The sequence below is a fragment of the Schistocerca serialis genome, chromosome 5, assembly GCF_023864345.2.
Source record: "Schistocerca serialis cubense isolate TAMUIC-IGC-003099 chromosome 5, iqSchSeri2.2, whole genome shotgun sequence".
Taxonomy (NCBI): domain Eukaryota; kingdom Metazoa; phylum Arthropoda; class Insecta; order Orthoptera; family Acrididae; genus Schistocerca; species Schistocerca serialis.
The window spans coordinates 237,402,367-237,416,113 of record NC_064642.1 but is presented as its reverse complement, the minus strand read 5'-3'; the positions used below and the strand labels follow the sequence as shown (position 1 = coordinate 237,416,113).

At 43.7% G+C, this 13,747-nt stretch overlaps 1 protein-coding gene across 2 annotated transcripts in view; it reads left to right on the top strand.

The window, feature by feature from the left end:
* LOC126481064 (neural proliferation differentiation and control protein 1) overlaps positions 1-13,310 on the top strand; it is a 1,141,454-nt gene extending 1,128,144 nt beyond the window's left edge. For both annotated transcript variants that reach the window (XM_050104548.1, XM_050104547.1), the window contains exon 8: positions 11,614-13,310. In XM_050104548.1, the coding sequence (XP_049960505.1) occupies positions 11,614-11,763 (150 nt within the window). In that variant the 3' untranslated portion in view covers positions 11,764-13,310. The remainder of the gene's footprint in view (positions 1-11,613) is intronic.
* The last annotated feature ends 437 nt before the right edge of the window (positions 13,311-13,747 follow it).

Here is a 13,747-nt window from a genome sequence, read left to right as displayed (position 1 = left end):
TCGCAGTACTCCATTCTACGATCTGGGTCGTCCTCGTTCATTGTGTGTAGCAATCGTGGGATGTGGCACTTCCACTTTGCTGTCTTCAAAATTCGCCGAACACTTGAGCGACTCACTCTAGTTTCACGGTCACACTGTCTCACAGACTTCTGTGGTGAGCGAGTGAATTGCTGTAACACACGACGGGAGTTAGCTGGACTTGTTACTGTTAAAGGTCGTCCAGGTCGTTGTTTGTGTACATCTTTAACACAGCCTTCAGCTTCAAATGTCTCGAATGCGACGAATGGTTAAAGGTGTCGGTGGCTCTGTTTGATACTCATTTCACCATTGCCGTTGAATCTCATTGATGTTTTCGTACTTAAAATACCACTTCGAAACTGACTTCCTTTCATCGAATGTAAGCCTTGCCCAGCCATGTTTACTGGAGCAGCTAGGTGCAACGAAGAACAAAACACTGACTATCTGGCGACTGTCATCTGACAAAACAAAACAACGCAATATAACGAAATGGCTCAAATGGCTCTGAGCACTATGGGACTCAACTGCTGAGGTCATTAGTCCTCTAGAACTTAGAACTAGTTCAATCTAACTAACCTAAGGACAACACAAACATCCATGCCCGAGGCAGGATTCGAACCTGCGACCGTAGCGGTCTTGCGGTTCCAGACTGCAGCGCCTTTAACCGCACGGCCACTTCTGCCGGCTGCAATATAACGCTTGTGTGGTGATTACCGGAACTACAAACTATTACACTACCAAAGATGAGACAACTCCGTCAATTAGTTTGCCAGTTATGGGCTTTTAAACAGTGGGTACATTTTTTGGACCCCTCTATATAAGCCCAAGATGGTTTGCGATGAAGGGCAACAAAACGGGGCATAAAATATCGTCGACCTACCGCAGTGGTCACGCAATAAAATGACATGGCAGCCCAGCCCATCACTCCTGGTTGTCGGGCAGTATGGCGGACAGCAGTCAGGTTGTTATCCCACTGCTTTCTGAGGCGCCTCCAGGCATACCTTGTCCAGAAAGGTCGCCGGACCTCTCCCCAACTGAGAATATTTAGTGCATTATGGGCAGGGCCCTCCAGTCAGATCAGAATTTTGACGATCTACTTCACCAATTGGACAGAATTTCTCAGGGGGACACCGGGTTCCCGGGTTCGATTCCCGGCGGGGTCAGGGATTTTCTCTGCCTCGTGATGACTGGGTGTTGTGTGTTGTCCTTAGATTAGTTAGGTTTAAGTAGTTCTAAGTTCTAGGGGACTGATGACCACAGATGTTAAGTCCCATAGTGCTCAGAGCCATCTCAGGGGGACATCCAACAACTGCATCAATCAACACTAAGCCGAATAATTCCTTGCATAAGGGCCAGTGTCTTACCGTGGCTGTTGTTCGCTGTGGAGGTATTGAGAGTATTTAACAAAACTTGTAGCGCCATTACACACACCAAAATATATCGCGTAAACGCCACAAGTGCAACAGGATTCTGATAGGGGTGACATGCCTGCCAATGTTCGAAATTAGTTCGTACATTACCCGGACGAGGTGCTAACACAGCCCATCTTTATCATTGCCTATTGTCTGTCCGTTCGCACCAGACCTGAAATTTTGCACAAAACCTGAGAGAAAGCGTACAGGACAAACTATTATACACCTTAAAAAGATCAGACTGGTCGCTATGGAGCACTGTAGATGGTGGCAGTTGTACCAGGCAGTCATGTGAACCTCCACAGGTGGTGTACATCAAGGCACTGAATCCGTCTGTATGTGACACCCAGTTGTATGGATTCAGCACAGTAAGATGGTTCGACGTAGAGGCGTGACAGAATTGTTGGAAGACACTATCGTCTTAGTACGTGCCCATGACTAAGAGATTTGTTGATGTATGAACCCAGACTGTCCAAAGTATCTACAACGAATGGTGTACCATTCGCAGCGTCGTAACTTGGAGTAATAACAGTGATCGTTAGAAGGTCCCAACCGACGAGGCCCGGAGATGAGTGTCATACCTTGTCAAGGACAGTCAGTTCCAAATCCGACAGGAATTCCGGTTGTCAGTGATTGTAGGTCGTAATCAGCCACTGTCTGAGCAGACATTGCAAAGCCAAATGCATGCACTTGATGTCTGGAGTCAGGTACATAGCAAAAGACCATTGTTCACAGGAATAGACGATAACTGAGTGGTCCCGTGTAGTATGGTGCAAGGGATGAATGCACCGACCCACAATGACGAGTTTAACCGACAGTGTGTGGAAGGTGCAGTTCATGCCAGAAGCGGTTCTCTGATTTTTCAGGGGTGTTTTCAGGCTTCTGGGAACATCAGTCACGATGCTTATTTAAACATTCTCGATGGCCAAGCGTTGCTCTTCTGCTACATCTTGATGATCAGTATGTGGTGGACTTTAACGTCTTGCTCGAAGACAACAGATGTGATCAGAAGGTTGCACGATTGCGTTCCTGATTTGGAGAACACTTGTCGCACCTCAAATGGTCGGCTAAATCATCCAATCGTAATTCCATAGAAAATACACTACTGGCCATTAAAATTGATAGACCACGAAGATGACGTGCTACAGACGCGAAATTTAACCGTCAGGAAGAAGATGCTGTAATGTGCAAAAGATTAGCTTTTCAGAGCATTCATACAAGGTTGGCGCCAGTGGCGACACCTACAACGTGCTGACATGAGGACAGTTTCCAACCGATTTCTCATACGCAAACAACAGTTGGCCGGCGTTGCCTGGTGAAACGTTGTTGTGATGCTTCGTGTAAGGAGGAGACATGCGTACCATCACGTTTCCGACCTTGATAAAGGTCGGATTGTAGCCTATCACGATTGAGGTTTATCGTATCGCGACATTGCTGCTCGCGATGGTCGAGATCCAATGACTGTTAGCAGAATATGAGAATATGGAATCGGTGGGTTCAGGAGGGTGATACGGAACGCCGTTGCGGATCCCAACGGCCTCGTATCGCTAGCAGTCGAGATGACAGGCATCTTATCCGCATGGCTGTAACGGATCGTTTAGCCACGTCTCGATCCCTGAGTCAACAGATGGGGACGTTTGCAAGACAACAACCATCTTCACGAAGAGTTCGACGACGTTTGCAGCAGCATGGACTATCAGCTCGGAGACCATGGCTGCGGTTACCCTTGACGCTGTATCACAGACAGGAGAGCCTGCGATGGTGTACACAACGACGAACCTTGCAGCACGAATGGCAAAACGTGATTTCTTCGGATGAATCCAGGTTCTGTTTACTGCATCATGATGGTCGCATTCGTGTTTGGCGACATCGCGGTGAACGCACATTGGAAGCGTGTATTAGTCATCGCCATGCTGGCGTATCACCCGGCGTGATGGTATGGGGTGCCACTGGTTACACGTCTCGGTCACCTCTTGTTCGCATTGACGGCACTTTGAACAGTGGTCGTTATATTCCAGATGTGTTACGACCCGTGGCTCTACCCTTCATTCGATCCCTGCGAAACCCTACATTTCATCAGGATAATGCACGACCGCATGTTGCAGATCCTGTACTGGCCTTTCTGGATACAGAAAATGTTCGACTGCTGCCCTGGCCAGCACATTCTCCAGATCTCTCACCAACTGAAAACGTCTGGTCAATGGTGTCCGAGCAACTGGCTCGTCACAATACGCCAGTTACTACTCTTGATGAACTGTGGTATCGTGTTGAAGCTGCATGGGCAGCTGTGCCTGTACACGCCATCCAAGCTCTGTTTGACTCAATGCCCAGGCGTATCAAGACCGTTATTACGGCCAGAGGTGGTTGTTCTGGGTACTCATTGTTCAAGATCTATGCACCCAAATTGCGTGAAAATGTAATCACATGTCAGTTCTAGTATAGTACAGTTGTCCAATGAATACCCGTTTATCATCTGCATTTCTCCTTGGTGTAGCAATTTTAATGGCCAGTAGTGTACCTTGCACTGTTTGGAACATTGGGTGAAGCGTTTCAACCACAATCGCTGTAGTTTGGTAGCTCTGTAGGAAATAATCATGTATGTAGGTCTTCAACGGGATATGGTATACGTGAACAAACTTGTGGAGCCCGTTCCTCGCTGAATTGTGGCCATTACGAATGCTAGAGGCGGTTTTGCGCAGTATTAGCTTGATTTCTCGGGGAGCTGATTAAATTTTTGTCCAGCGCTCTTACGTATCTTTATCCATAATAACCTCGTCGTCGATGGACCCTTAAGCTTCAGTCTTCCTTCCTCTTTCCACATTTTGACTAAAGATCGCCCCCTCCTCCTTCTATTTGGAACGTGACGAAAGAGCAAGTAAATTGACGCCGGCGACAACGAAGGCAGCACAAGTGGCCTTCTGGTATATAAGCAGCTGGCCGCTCCCGTGAATACAAGGTCACTAGGCGTGCTGTGCTGTGGTGACGGAAAATCGCGGCTCATCTGTTTGAGATTCCAGTAATTGCCACTTAACAATTCGACGGCACCCATCTCCTCTCGTTAGTATGAGCCGGCGTTGCGTGCTGAGGCTAAGCAGAAATTCGTGTTCTGGGTGACTGGACAGCAAAGAGTTAGCGGTTTCGCTGTGTACGTTCTACACCACAGTAAAGGCCAGCAGACGAGCCTAGGGAACCGCAAACAAGCCCGGTAGCTGTGCAGCCGGTTGTCGCGGTGACGGAACAGTGAAGGCGCAATGTACGCAAGAGTGACAAATTTTGTACAAAATGGACAGGGAAACCGGATTAATTATACTCAGTCTAATAGTAATAACGTATGCCTTTCTCGGACAATACTGAAGAAAAAATGAGCATAGTGATATAAGACAGTGTCCTAATTAAATGTGCTCTTAGGGTCAGAGAGTCAGACATCAAAGTTAATCGTAGTAGGCTTATAGAAATAGTCTTAGTAGAGTTGCATTGCTAATTGTTTAAGAAAGATTCGTTACTTTTGACAAGACAATAATTTCTACTTGAACGGAGATAGAAACCTGGAAGTAATTTTAACTTGCGCATAGCGATACGAAATTTTATTTACGCGAGAAGCATCCAATTTTATAAGGATATGTTTTACAAGCATTCACATCCACCCTTGGAGTACTTATTACAATTACATTTAGAATCAATGTTTTCTTTTACATTTCACAAATGTTCAACGTGCCCCCACCACCATATCGAATATTCTGTCGCTTCTCGAGCGTGGAAGCGACTCACCTTGAGAATGGCTGAAATGTTGTCAGCGGAATATTGGAACAAGGATGAAAAATATTCCGGATGTACGACAGAAAAAGATGCAATACTCAAACTCATCCATATTTCTGCGAACGTGTCTGGATACAGTATTGCGAGATCGGATGAATCTTTTTGAAGCATCCCTTAACAGTTCTTATTTTACTAGTAATAAATGTAGTTGTAGTCACAGTTGTTGCGTAGTGACTAATACTGACAGGCGGCAGAAATAATAGTAAAAATCAGTTAAACATGACAGAACAGAACGAAAACCTATGGCTCTTTCTCTGTCATCTGGGAGGAGAAACGATAAAAAAAACTTCCACCTGAATAGGCCATGAAGGCCCTACGGTACCGACCGGCCGCTGTGTCATCCTTAGACCACAGGCGTCACTGGATGCGGATATGGAGGAGCATGAGGTCACCACATTGCTCTCTCGGCCGTATGTCAGTTTACGAGACCGGAACAGCTACTTCTGAATCAAGTAGCTCCTCAGTTTTCCTCACAAGGGCTGAGTGAAGGGCTGAGTGCTCCTCGCTTGCCAAAAGCCTTCGGCAGACCAGATGGTCACCCATCCAAGTGCTAGCTCATCCTGACAGCGCTTAAATTCAGTGATCTGACGGAAACCGGTGTTACAACTTCGGCAAGGCCGTTGGACTGAATCGAAACGATGTCGCAGGAAAACTGTTTGTAGACTAGGTTAGGTAATCATCGAAACGTTAAAGTGGCAGTTGTAAAGATATCCATAAATAAAGAAAAAAGTATACGAGAAACAACCACACTAATGATTTATATAAATTTAAATTTTGTCTGAATCAGTCCATTGTTGTTGCTGTGAAGTTGGACTAGAATGAGTGAAGAATATAAAATGATATTTTCGAAACCATCGTACCATTTTACTTTACATTTATTATGTTATTTTCTGAATAACAAAGTATGCCCTTCTGATCTTTTACTTCTATTATCGTTTGTTAACCTTTAACCTACTAACCGGAAAAATTAGAGTGAGATCTTAAGTCGTAAACTTCTTGTGAGTCGACTGCTCTCAGGTAAAAATTTTATTGTATGCATTCGATCAGTACTAGGTCGATGCTTCTTACTAAAAACTCTCCGATTCTCCAAAATAAATGTTGTCGATGTACAGAAAATGCTAAATTTCTACTTCAAAGCGGGTGAACGCTCTATTGTGAGAAGTGTGTTGTATGCTTTTCGTTTCAGACCTTTATGAATTTATTTATAACGTGCATACATACAGACATGCTAATTAGAAATAAATCCACCCTTCAGTTTTTTATTATGTATAATAACTATTACTCATTGATTTCATTTGGCAGCCCTTTGGAAGAGATAATTTGCAGCTAATTCATTAGTTAGATAACACTATATAATAACTAAATTTATCTGCATACTAACTGTGTACTTATACTAACTAGGGTCTTAGATCTTCTTTAACCGAATTTTGTTGAACAATAAATACCAGCAGGTTTCAGTCTTTGGTACTAGCATAATGTTCCTGCAATCCGGAATATTTTGAACAGGCTGAATAGTTCAACCCTGATGACTTCCATATTTCCCTAAAACTACTCACTGATCTGCCACTACGTCCCTATCCTGTAAGGATATACGCTGCAACAACGGGGAGTGTCTAGATTTCTTTTATTATGCAATATTCTGTGGGCGGCGCCCCAGGAACCACACAAGCTGTAAAAACTACTCACACCCTCCTCCCCACCCCCCCCACCCCCCACCCCCCATGCTTATCATTCCAGGCCACGCATTTTAAAGCATGTCTGTGTCACGACCCTTCACTTTCATTTATATCTATAATCAATTCGTTACAGCGACTCAGTGCTACTCTTCTCTTTTATTTAAAGATAAAACTGAAGTGCCCGCTCCTTGGATATGTTTTCAGCTATTTCGTTTATCTTGTACTACTTTGATTCGTACCTTATGATCCTGTGTACTGTTTCATCCCCTATTTCACTTCTTTCGGATTTGACGTCTCTAAAACGAATACGTTCCTGAAAAATATTGTCAGTCGAGTTTCTTTGCATGGCCATCCTCTGCAGCAAGCACAGAAATATTTGTTTTGTAAATAAAAACGTCTTCTCTTGCTGCATTGTGTTTTATTTTCCCAGAAGCGTTTCGTCTTTTTTCACTTGAAGGTATCATCAGTGGGATGGTTCTTCCTGTTTTTAGTTGGCATCGGTGTTTCCTCTCATCTGGTCATATGGATGTAGCGCTATCGCTCTGTTTACGCAACATAGGAGTGTTTATTGCGTTGCTACATTTTTCTTCGCATTTTTCATTTTGTTTGTATTTGTTGTTTGAAGCATTATCAGTCCTCTGTCACTAGTGTAGACATATACATAACCACTCTCAGTTCGCTGTGTTACAGACACTGTGTGTAGCACAGTGAACTCAAAGTAGTTACGTCTATATTAGTGTTTTGTCTAAAATAGTGACAAAAGAATGACAATGCATCAAAACAACAAGTGCAAACAGAATGAAAAGTGGGAAGAAAAATGTTGAAACACAAAAAACATGCTCATGTAGCGTAAATAGAGCGGTAGTGCGACTTTCATGTGGCCAGATGAGAGGAAACACCAATGCCAACGAAAAACAAGAAGAACCATCCCACTAATGATGCCTTAAAGTGAAAAAGGGCGAAACACGTCTGGGAGAACAAAATATGGTGCAGCAAAAAAGACGTTTTTATTTACAAAACAAATATATATTGTCAATCGTTCCAGTTTCTCATCAGTTACCGTTGAGTCGTCTTCCTGTTCCGTACAGATACGTGGGATAAGGCCCATTTCCTGTAAGTGAATGGATCACCCCCCCCCCCCCCCCCACAAGAGTAGAATTTATTTAATTTGAAGTCTTTCCGTTCACCCTAAGAAAGAATACATAGATGCGTCATATGTTGTTCCTGCGACCTAGTGCTCCTGCTATTCTCGCATTGAGTACAAAGCATATGCTTCCTTGTAATCTGCTCTTCCCGCTATTATTATTTTATTTATTTATTTAACCTGATCAGATTAGGGCCATCAGGCCCTCTCTTACATCGACCAGTGTTCCACACATGCAGCATTTCACACATCAGAGTTACATCATGACAATAGTTTAAATAAGAAAATTAGATTACTCTAGTGACAATATGAATAAAGAGTAATGACTAAGAACTGATAAGGTAAATGCTGGCAATATTTTTACAACAGGTGTTACACATACAAATTATGATAAAAGCAATAATATTAACACTAAAAAAGAAAATCAAATAATAACGATAAACATGAGAAAAATTGGCAATAGTAATGAAGATTTGTGCAGATATACATTAATATCTTGGTGTGTAAAGTAAATGTTTACTAGTATAGCGAGTTTTGGGGAAGGGAGATTGAAGGAGGAGGAAAGAGGGAAGTAATGAGGTGAAGTGCATTCATGTACAGAGGAAGGCATTACTGTTGCTGAAGTAGATACGTCATTAACTGTTTTTTGAAGCCGGACATGTTTTTAAGTTCTCTAACATAACAAGGGAGGTTATTCTAGAGTCTGGTTCCCGCTACTGTAAAGGACTTGGAGAAGGTGACTGAGCGATGCAGTGGAACAGAGAGGTTTTTATTATGATGGGAACGTGTGTTTCTGTCATGTTGTTCCGGCATAAGCTTTAAGGACGAGAAGAGATATGAGGGACAGTGTACATTTATAAGGCAGTAGATGAGACAGAGTGGCCGGCCTGAGAGGGCGAGCGGTTCTAGGCGCTTCAGTCTGGAACTGCGCGACCGCTACGGTCGCAGGTTCGAATCCTGCCTCGGGCATGGATGTGTGTGATGTCCTTAGGTTAGTTAGGTTTAAGTAGTTCTAAGTTCTAGGGGACTGATGACCTCCGCTGTTAAGTCCCATAGTGTTCAGAGCCATTTGAACCATTTGAGACAGAGTGTATGGACATCTCTGCGTTTGTCTGCACGCAGCCAGGACAATTTTGCATACGCTGGTGAAATGTGATCAAAAAGTCGAACGTCACAGATATATCGGACGCAGGCATTCATGACCAGTTCCAGACGTCGCGAATTTTCCTGAGAGAGGCCTTGTAGGATAATATCGCTGTAGTCAATGATTGGGAGTATAAGCGTTTGTACTAATTTCTTTTTCAGATCGAAAGGGAAGAGTTTTTTATATTTTTGTAGGACATGAAGGGATGCTGATGCTTTTTTGCACACTGCAGTTACGTGCTCTGTCGAATTTAGATTTTCGTCTATTATTACTCCCAAACTCTTTGCTGTAGGAGAGAAGTTAATATTTGTTCCGTTTAGGATAAGAGATGGTACGGATTCCCGATGTTTTGGGCTGAGCTTAGAGTGACCAACAAGTACCGCTTGGGTTTTAGATGGGTTTAGTATTAGTCCTATGTCCTGTGCCCATTTTGATAGTGCATCGAGGTCAGTACTGAAATTTTCTATAGCTTTCTTAAGATTGCATGGTTTCACACTTAGATACAACTGAAGGTCATCAGCATACATATGATATTTGCAATAGGTCAGAACCGATGACACATCATTGACATACAGAGAGAAGAGTATAGGACCTAATACTGAGCCTTGGGGAACGCCTGACATTACCTGCCGCCATTGTATTGAAAAAAGGCTCCGTAAAAGCGATCCTGTAAACAATAATAAATCCAGCTGTGTGCTCCTCAGCACTCTGGGCAGTACTGGTTTAGATTTAACTAGTCCTTCTCTCAGTGCCCTCGCTTTTGCAGCATTACCTATTATGGAAGCAAGTATAGTGCATTGATATAGTTTGATGGTGCCTAGGAGTAGTTGAAATTTACTCGCAGTTTTATTTCATGAGACTAATAGCTCTATATTAGAAAATTTTAATGTGTTTATGAAAGTATTATGATCCTAAGTTCCTTGCTACCGCACATACGAGGTATCATTCCATAAGTTATGCCAACTATGGTATACAGTGCGATCATGTGGCATCTCCGTAATCACAGTAAAAACATTCGGAATCATGCGGCAAACAGACCCAAAATAACTAACAGATAGCGACTGCATTCGAGTATGGCTCGGCACTAGCGCCTGAAACATTCAGTGTGAGCTTGGTCGTGCTACAAGGCGGATGTAACCAGAGTGGAACAGCGAGCGTACGTGAAAACTGCCTTTCTCGCTGGCAGCAATGCTACTTAGTTCCATGCGACACTACGAGCGGCTGTGGGTGATAGAGCATTACCCAGGAAGGTCACCTTCATTCTGGCGTATGACAGCCACGATATTCTGAAGTGTCACCCTGTTAGGAACGGTCACGCTGTCAATGCCCGACGGCCGCTGTGGCCGAACGGTTCTAGGCGCTTCCGTCTGGAACCGCGCGACTGTTACGGTCGCAGGTTCGAATTCTGCCTCGGGCATGGATGTGTGTGGTGTCCTTAGGTTAGTTAGGTTTAAGTAGTTCTAAGTTCTAGGGGACTGATGACCTCAGATGTTAAGTCCCATAGTTCTCAGAGCCACTTTTTTTTTTTTTTTTTTTTTTTTTTTTTTTTTTTTTTTTTTTTTTTTGTCAATGCCCAATACTGTCACAACTTTCTGCTGAACCAGCTGCGATGTACACTTCGCTGGATAATGCAATCATACTCCATAATAACAGTACAGCCCACACTGCAGGCGTCCTCAATAATTGTGTACAGTGATGGGACTGGGAAATCCTCGCCCAACCACCCTAATAACCAGACTTCAGTACATGCGATTTCGACCTCATTTTACAACTGAAGAAACCACTGCGCGGGAGGCGCTTTCCAAAGAGGCGGATATCCTCACGGTCTTTCAGCGACAAGTGGCATACATGGATGTCAGTGGCAACGACAACGCTGTGTGGATGCACTGAGGGACTGTTTTCAAGGACCGGCCGCTGTGACCGAGCAGTTCTAGGCACTTCAGTCCGGAACCGCGCTACTGCTACGGTCGCACGTTCGAATCCTGCCTTGGGCTTGGATGTGTGTTATGTCCTTAGGTTAGTTAGGTTTAAGTAGTTCTAAGTCAAGGGGACTCATGACCTCAGACGTTAAGCCCCATAGTGCTTAGAGCCATTTGAACTCTTTTCAAGGACAATAGTTTAATTTTATTCATTTTTGTTCCAATTGTGCTCGCGCACAATAAATTTACACAGAGTTCCAATGCGTGCGTTTCATTTCAACTTTTGCCGTGGCCTCCTGCTCTAGCACCATACTTTATGTTGTCATTCAGACACACACTGTCATTTTAGTTCAATGAACGTCGTGGAATTCCAATGCTGTCGCATTATCGCAAGATATACCGTGGTTACCATGACTTATGAGATGACACTCGTATCTCTATGGAACTGTTGTTTATTCTTATGGAGTTGTTTCCCGTGTTGCAGACCGGCGAGATGGAGGTGAAGAACCCGCTGTTCCAGGACGAGCCGACCCCCGCCACACCCGCCCCCAAAACCGCCTCCGCCCCCGCTGCCCCCGCCGCCCCCACCGATCAGCCCCAAGACCCGCCCCCGCAGCAGAAGAAGCAGCCATAAGTGTGCCGACGAGAGGCGCTGCACTTGCCACTGCTCTGCCGGCGCAACCGCATTCCTTAACATTTGTCATCACTACGCTGGCCACGCGCCACTCTCACCCCAACAGTCCCTCGCGTCACCTCGCTCAACCGCTGCACGCCGCCACCCTTACCGTACGCTACAGTTGGAATGTGACGTAACATGCAGCATTGCTACTTTTCGTATCCTGCAGCCTGCAGAGCGGTGGAAAGCGTAGCCTTTTCCATAATACAGTACTATTATATGTAGTTTAATTTGTTTCTGGGTGGAATTTACCGTAAATATTAATCCCGAATTTGCCGAATTATCGATAATGCAGAGAACTATCGACATTGCTGCTTGTAATAATATCGTATACGTTGGCATGAACGTCTAGTCGCACCACAAACAGTAGGCCGCGTGAAACCGCAGATTCCTCGTGTATGTACCCCACTGTTAATCACCCCTTATTAGACAGGTCCCTGTTGTATTCGTGGTTGTTCACTAGGTGTATCGCGAATTATTTCACGCTTCCTGCATAAATTTTATCGAGGCCCTTTCAATTTACGGCCCCATTTCAGAAAAGTTCTATCAAGCCAAATGAGAATAGGGAACAAACTTCAAATGTTCGAGAATATTCGTAGAAAGGCCTACAGCCATATGTAGCCCTTGTAAAACAATCCTGAACCTATGTAAAGTTATTGATACCATGAGAACTGTAATAACAAGATTGCGAATTTACCTTGTTCTTTGTATAAAGTTAGGAATCTTTGTATAAAGTTACAGTGACCAACATGAAATATAAGTGGTCGATTGCCGTTTCGAAGTCTAATGAAGGCGGGAGCAACTATACCATACGCAGGGCGAGTCAGGAGGAAAGGTACATTTTTCGAGGGGTGGACAGCATTAGTGATTCTGAACAAAAACAGTCATATGAACATATGTCCTGCTCTTAACAGTGTCCTAGGAAACTAATAAAAACAATGGGGAACAGGACAAATGCAAGTGATATCCAATGAAGTATTGTGAACCTGATCTAATGTTTTGTTTAATTGTGTACATTTCCTCACAAAAGATGTCTGAAAAGTCCACCATCAACTGCAATGCCTTTTGCAGCTCTTGTACACAGCTGTCATGTTACTAATTTGATCTCATTCGTACGACCCCTTACATGAACATGCAAATGTAAAATACGAGTGAGAAGTTTCTCCTTTGAGTCCACTCTGTGCTTGTATACTTCGCTCTTAAACTAACACAACAAAGAGTGATCCAATGGTGTAAGTCAGGAGACCTCGATGTCCAAGATCGATCGACCTATCTGTGATCGATCCAACACCCAGGATGTGAGTTGCCTTGTGAAATGTCTAGGAGCTCCAGCGTGCTTAAAGTATACATGACGTCATCTTTCCAAAGGAATATCCTCCAAGAATGGAGGGTTGGTAACACATTTTGAAGTAAATCAAGATACCGTACTCCACTAAGAAGATTATCGAAAACAACTGGAGTGATATGTTGGTCGTCAATAATACCGCACTGAAACGGTCAGTAAAGACACGAGGCCTACGTAGCTTCGGTTGTATTCGCATGTGAGTGCTGGTGAAGGACATGCGACTGACGACCGTGGTTTTCAAACTGCTGTATGTCGGATACGGTTAATAAAAGGGCGTACCTTCATTTGAATTTTTTTGTTCAGAATCACTAATAGTATCACACCTAAAAGCATGTACCTTTCCTTCTGAGTCATCCTGCATATGAATGACTCCAGCGAAAGAAATTTACGCAGAAACCGTAAAATAATTTACTTTATTTCATCCAGTAGTTCATAGTAGTAAAACTCTTTTTCTTTTTCTCTTTTTTTAAACTTTTGTATTGGCACATGTTTACGAAATGTTGTAATGTATGGATGAAGTTGTCTCGAGAATAAAGAGGTAACAAGCAGAGGCATTGTTAAAAGTAATCAAACGAGAGCTATACAGTCATATCAAGG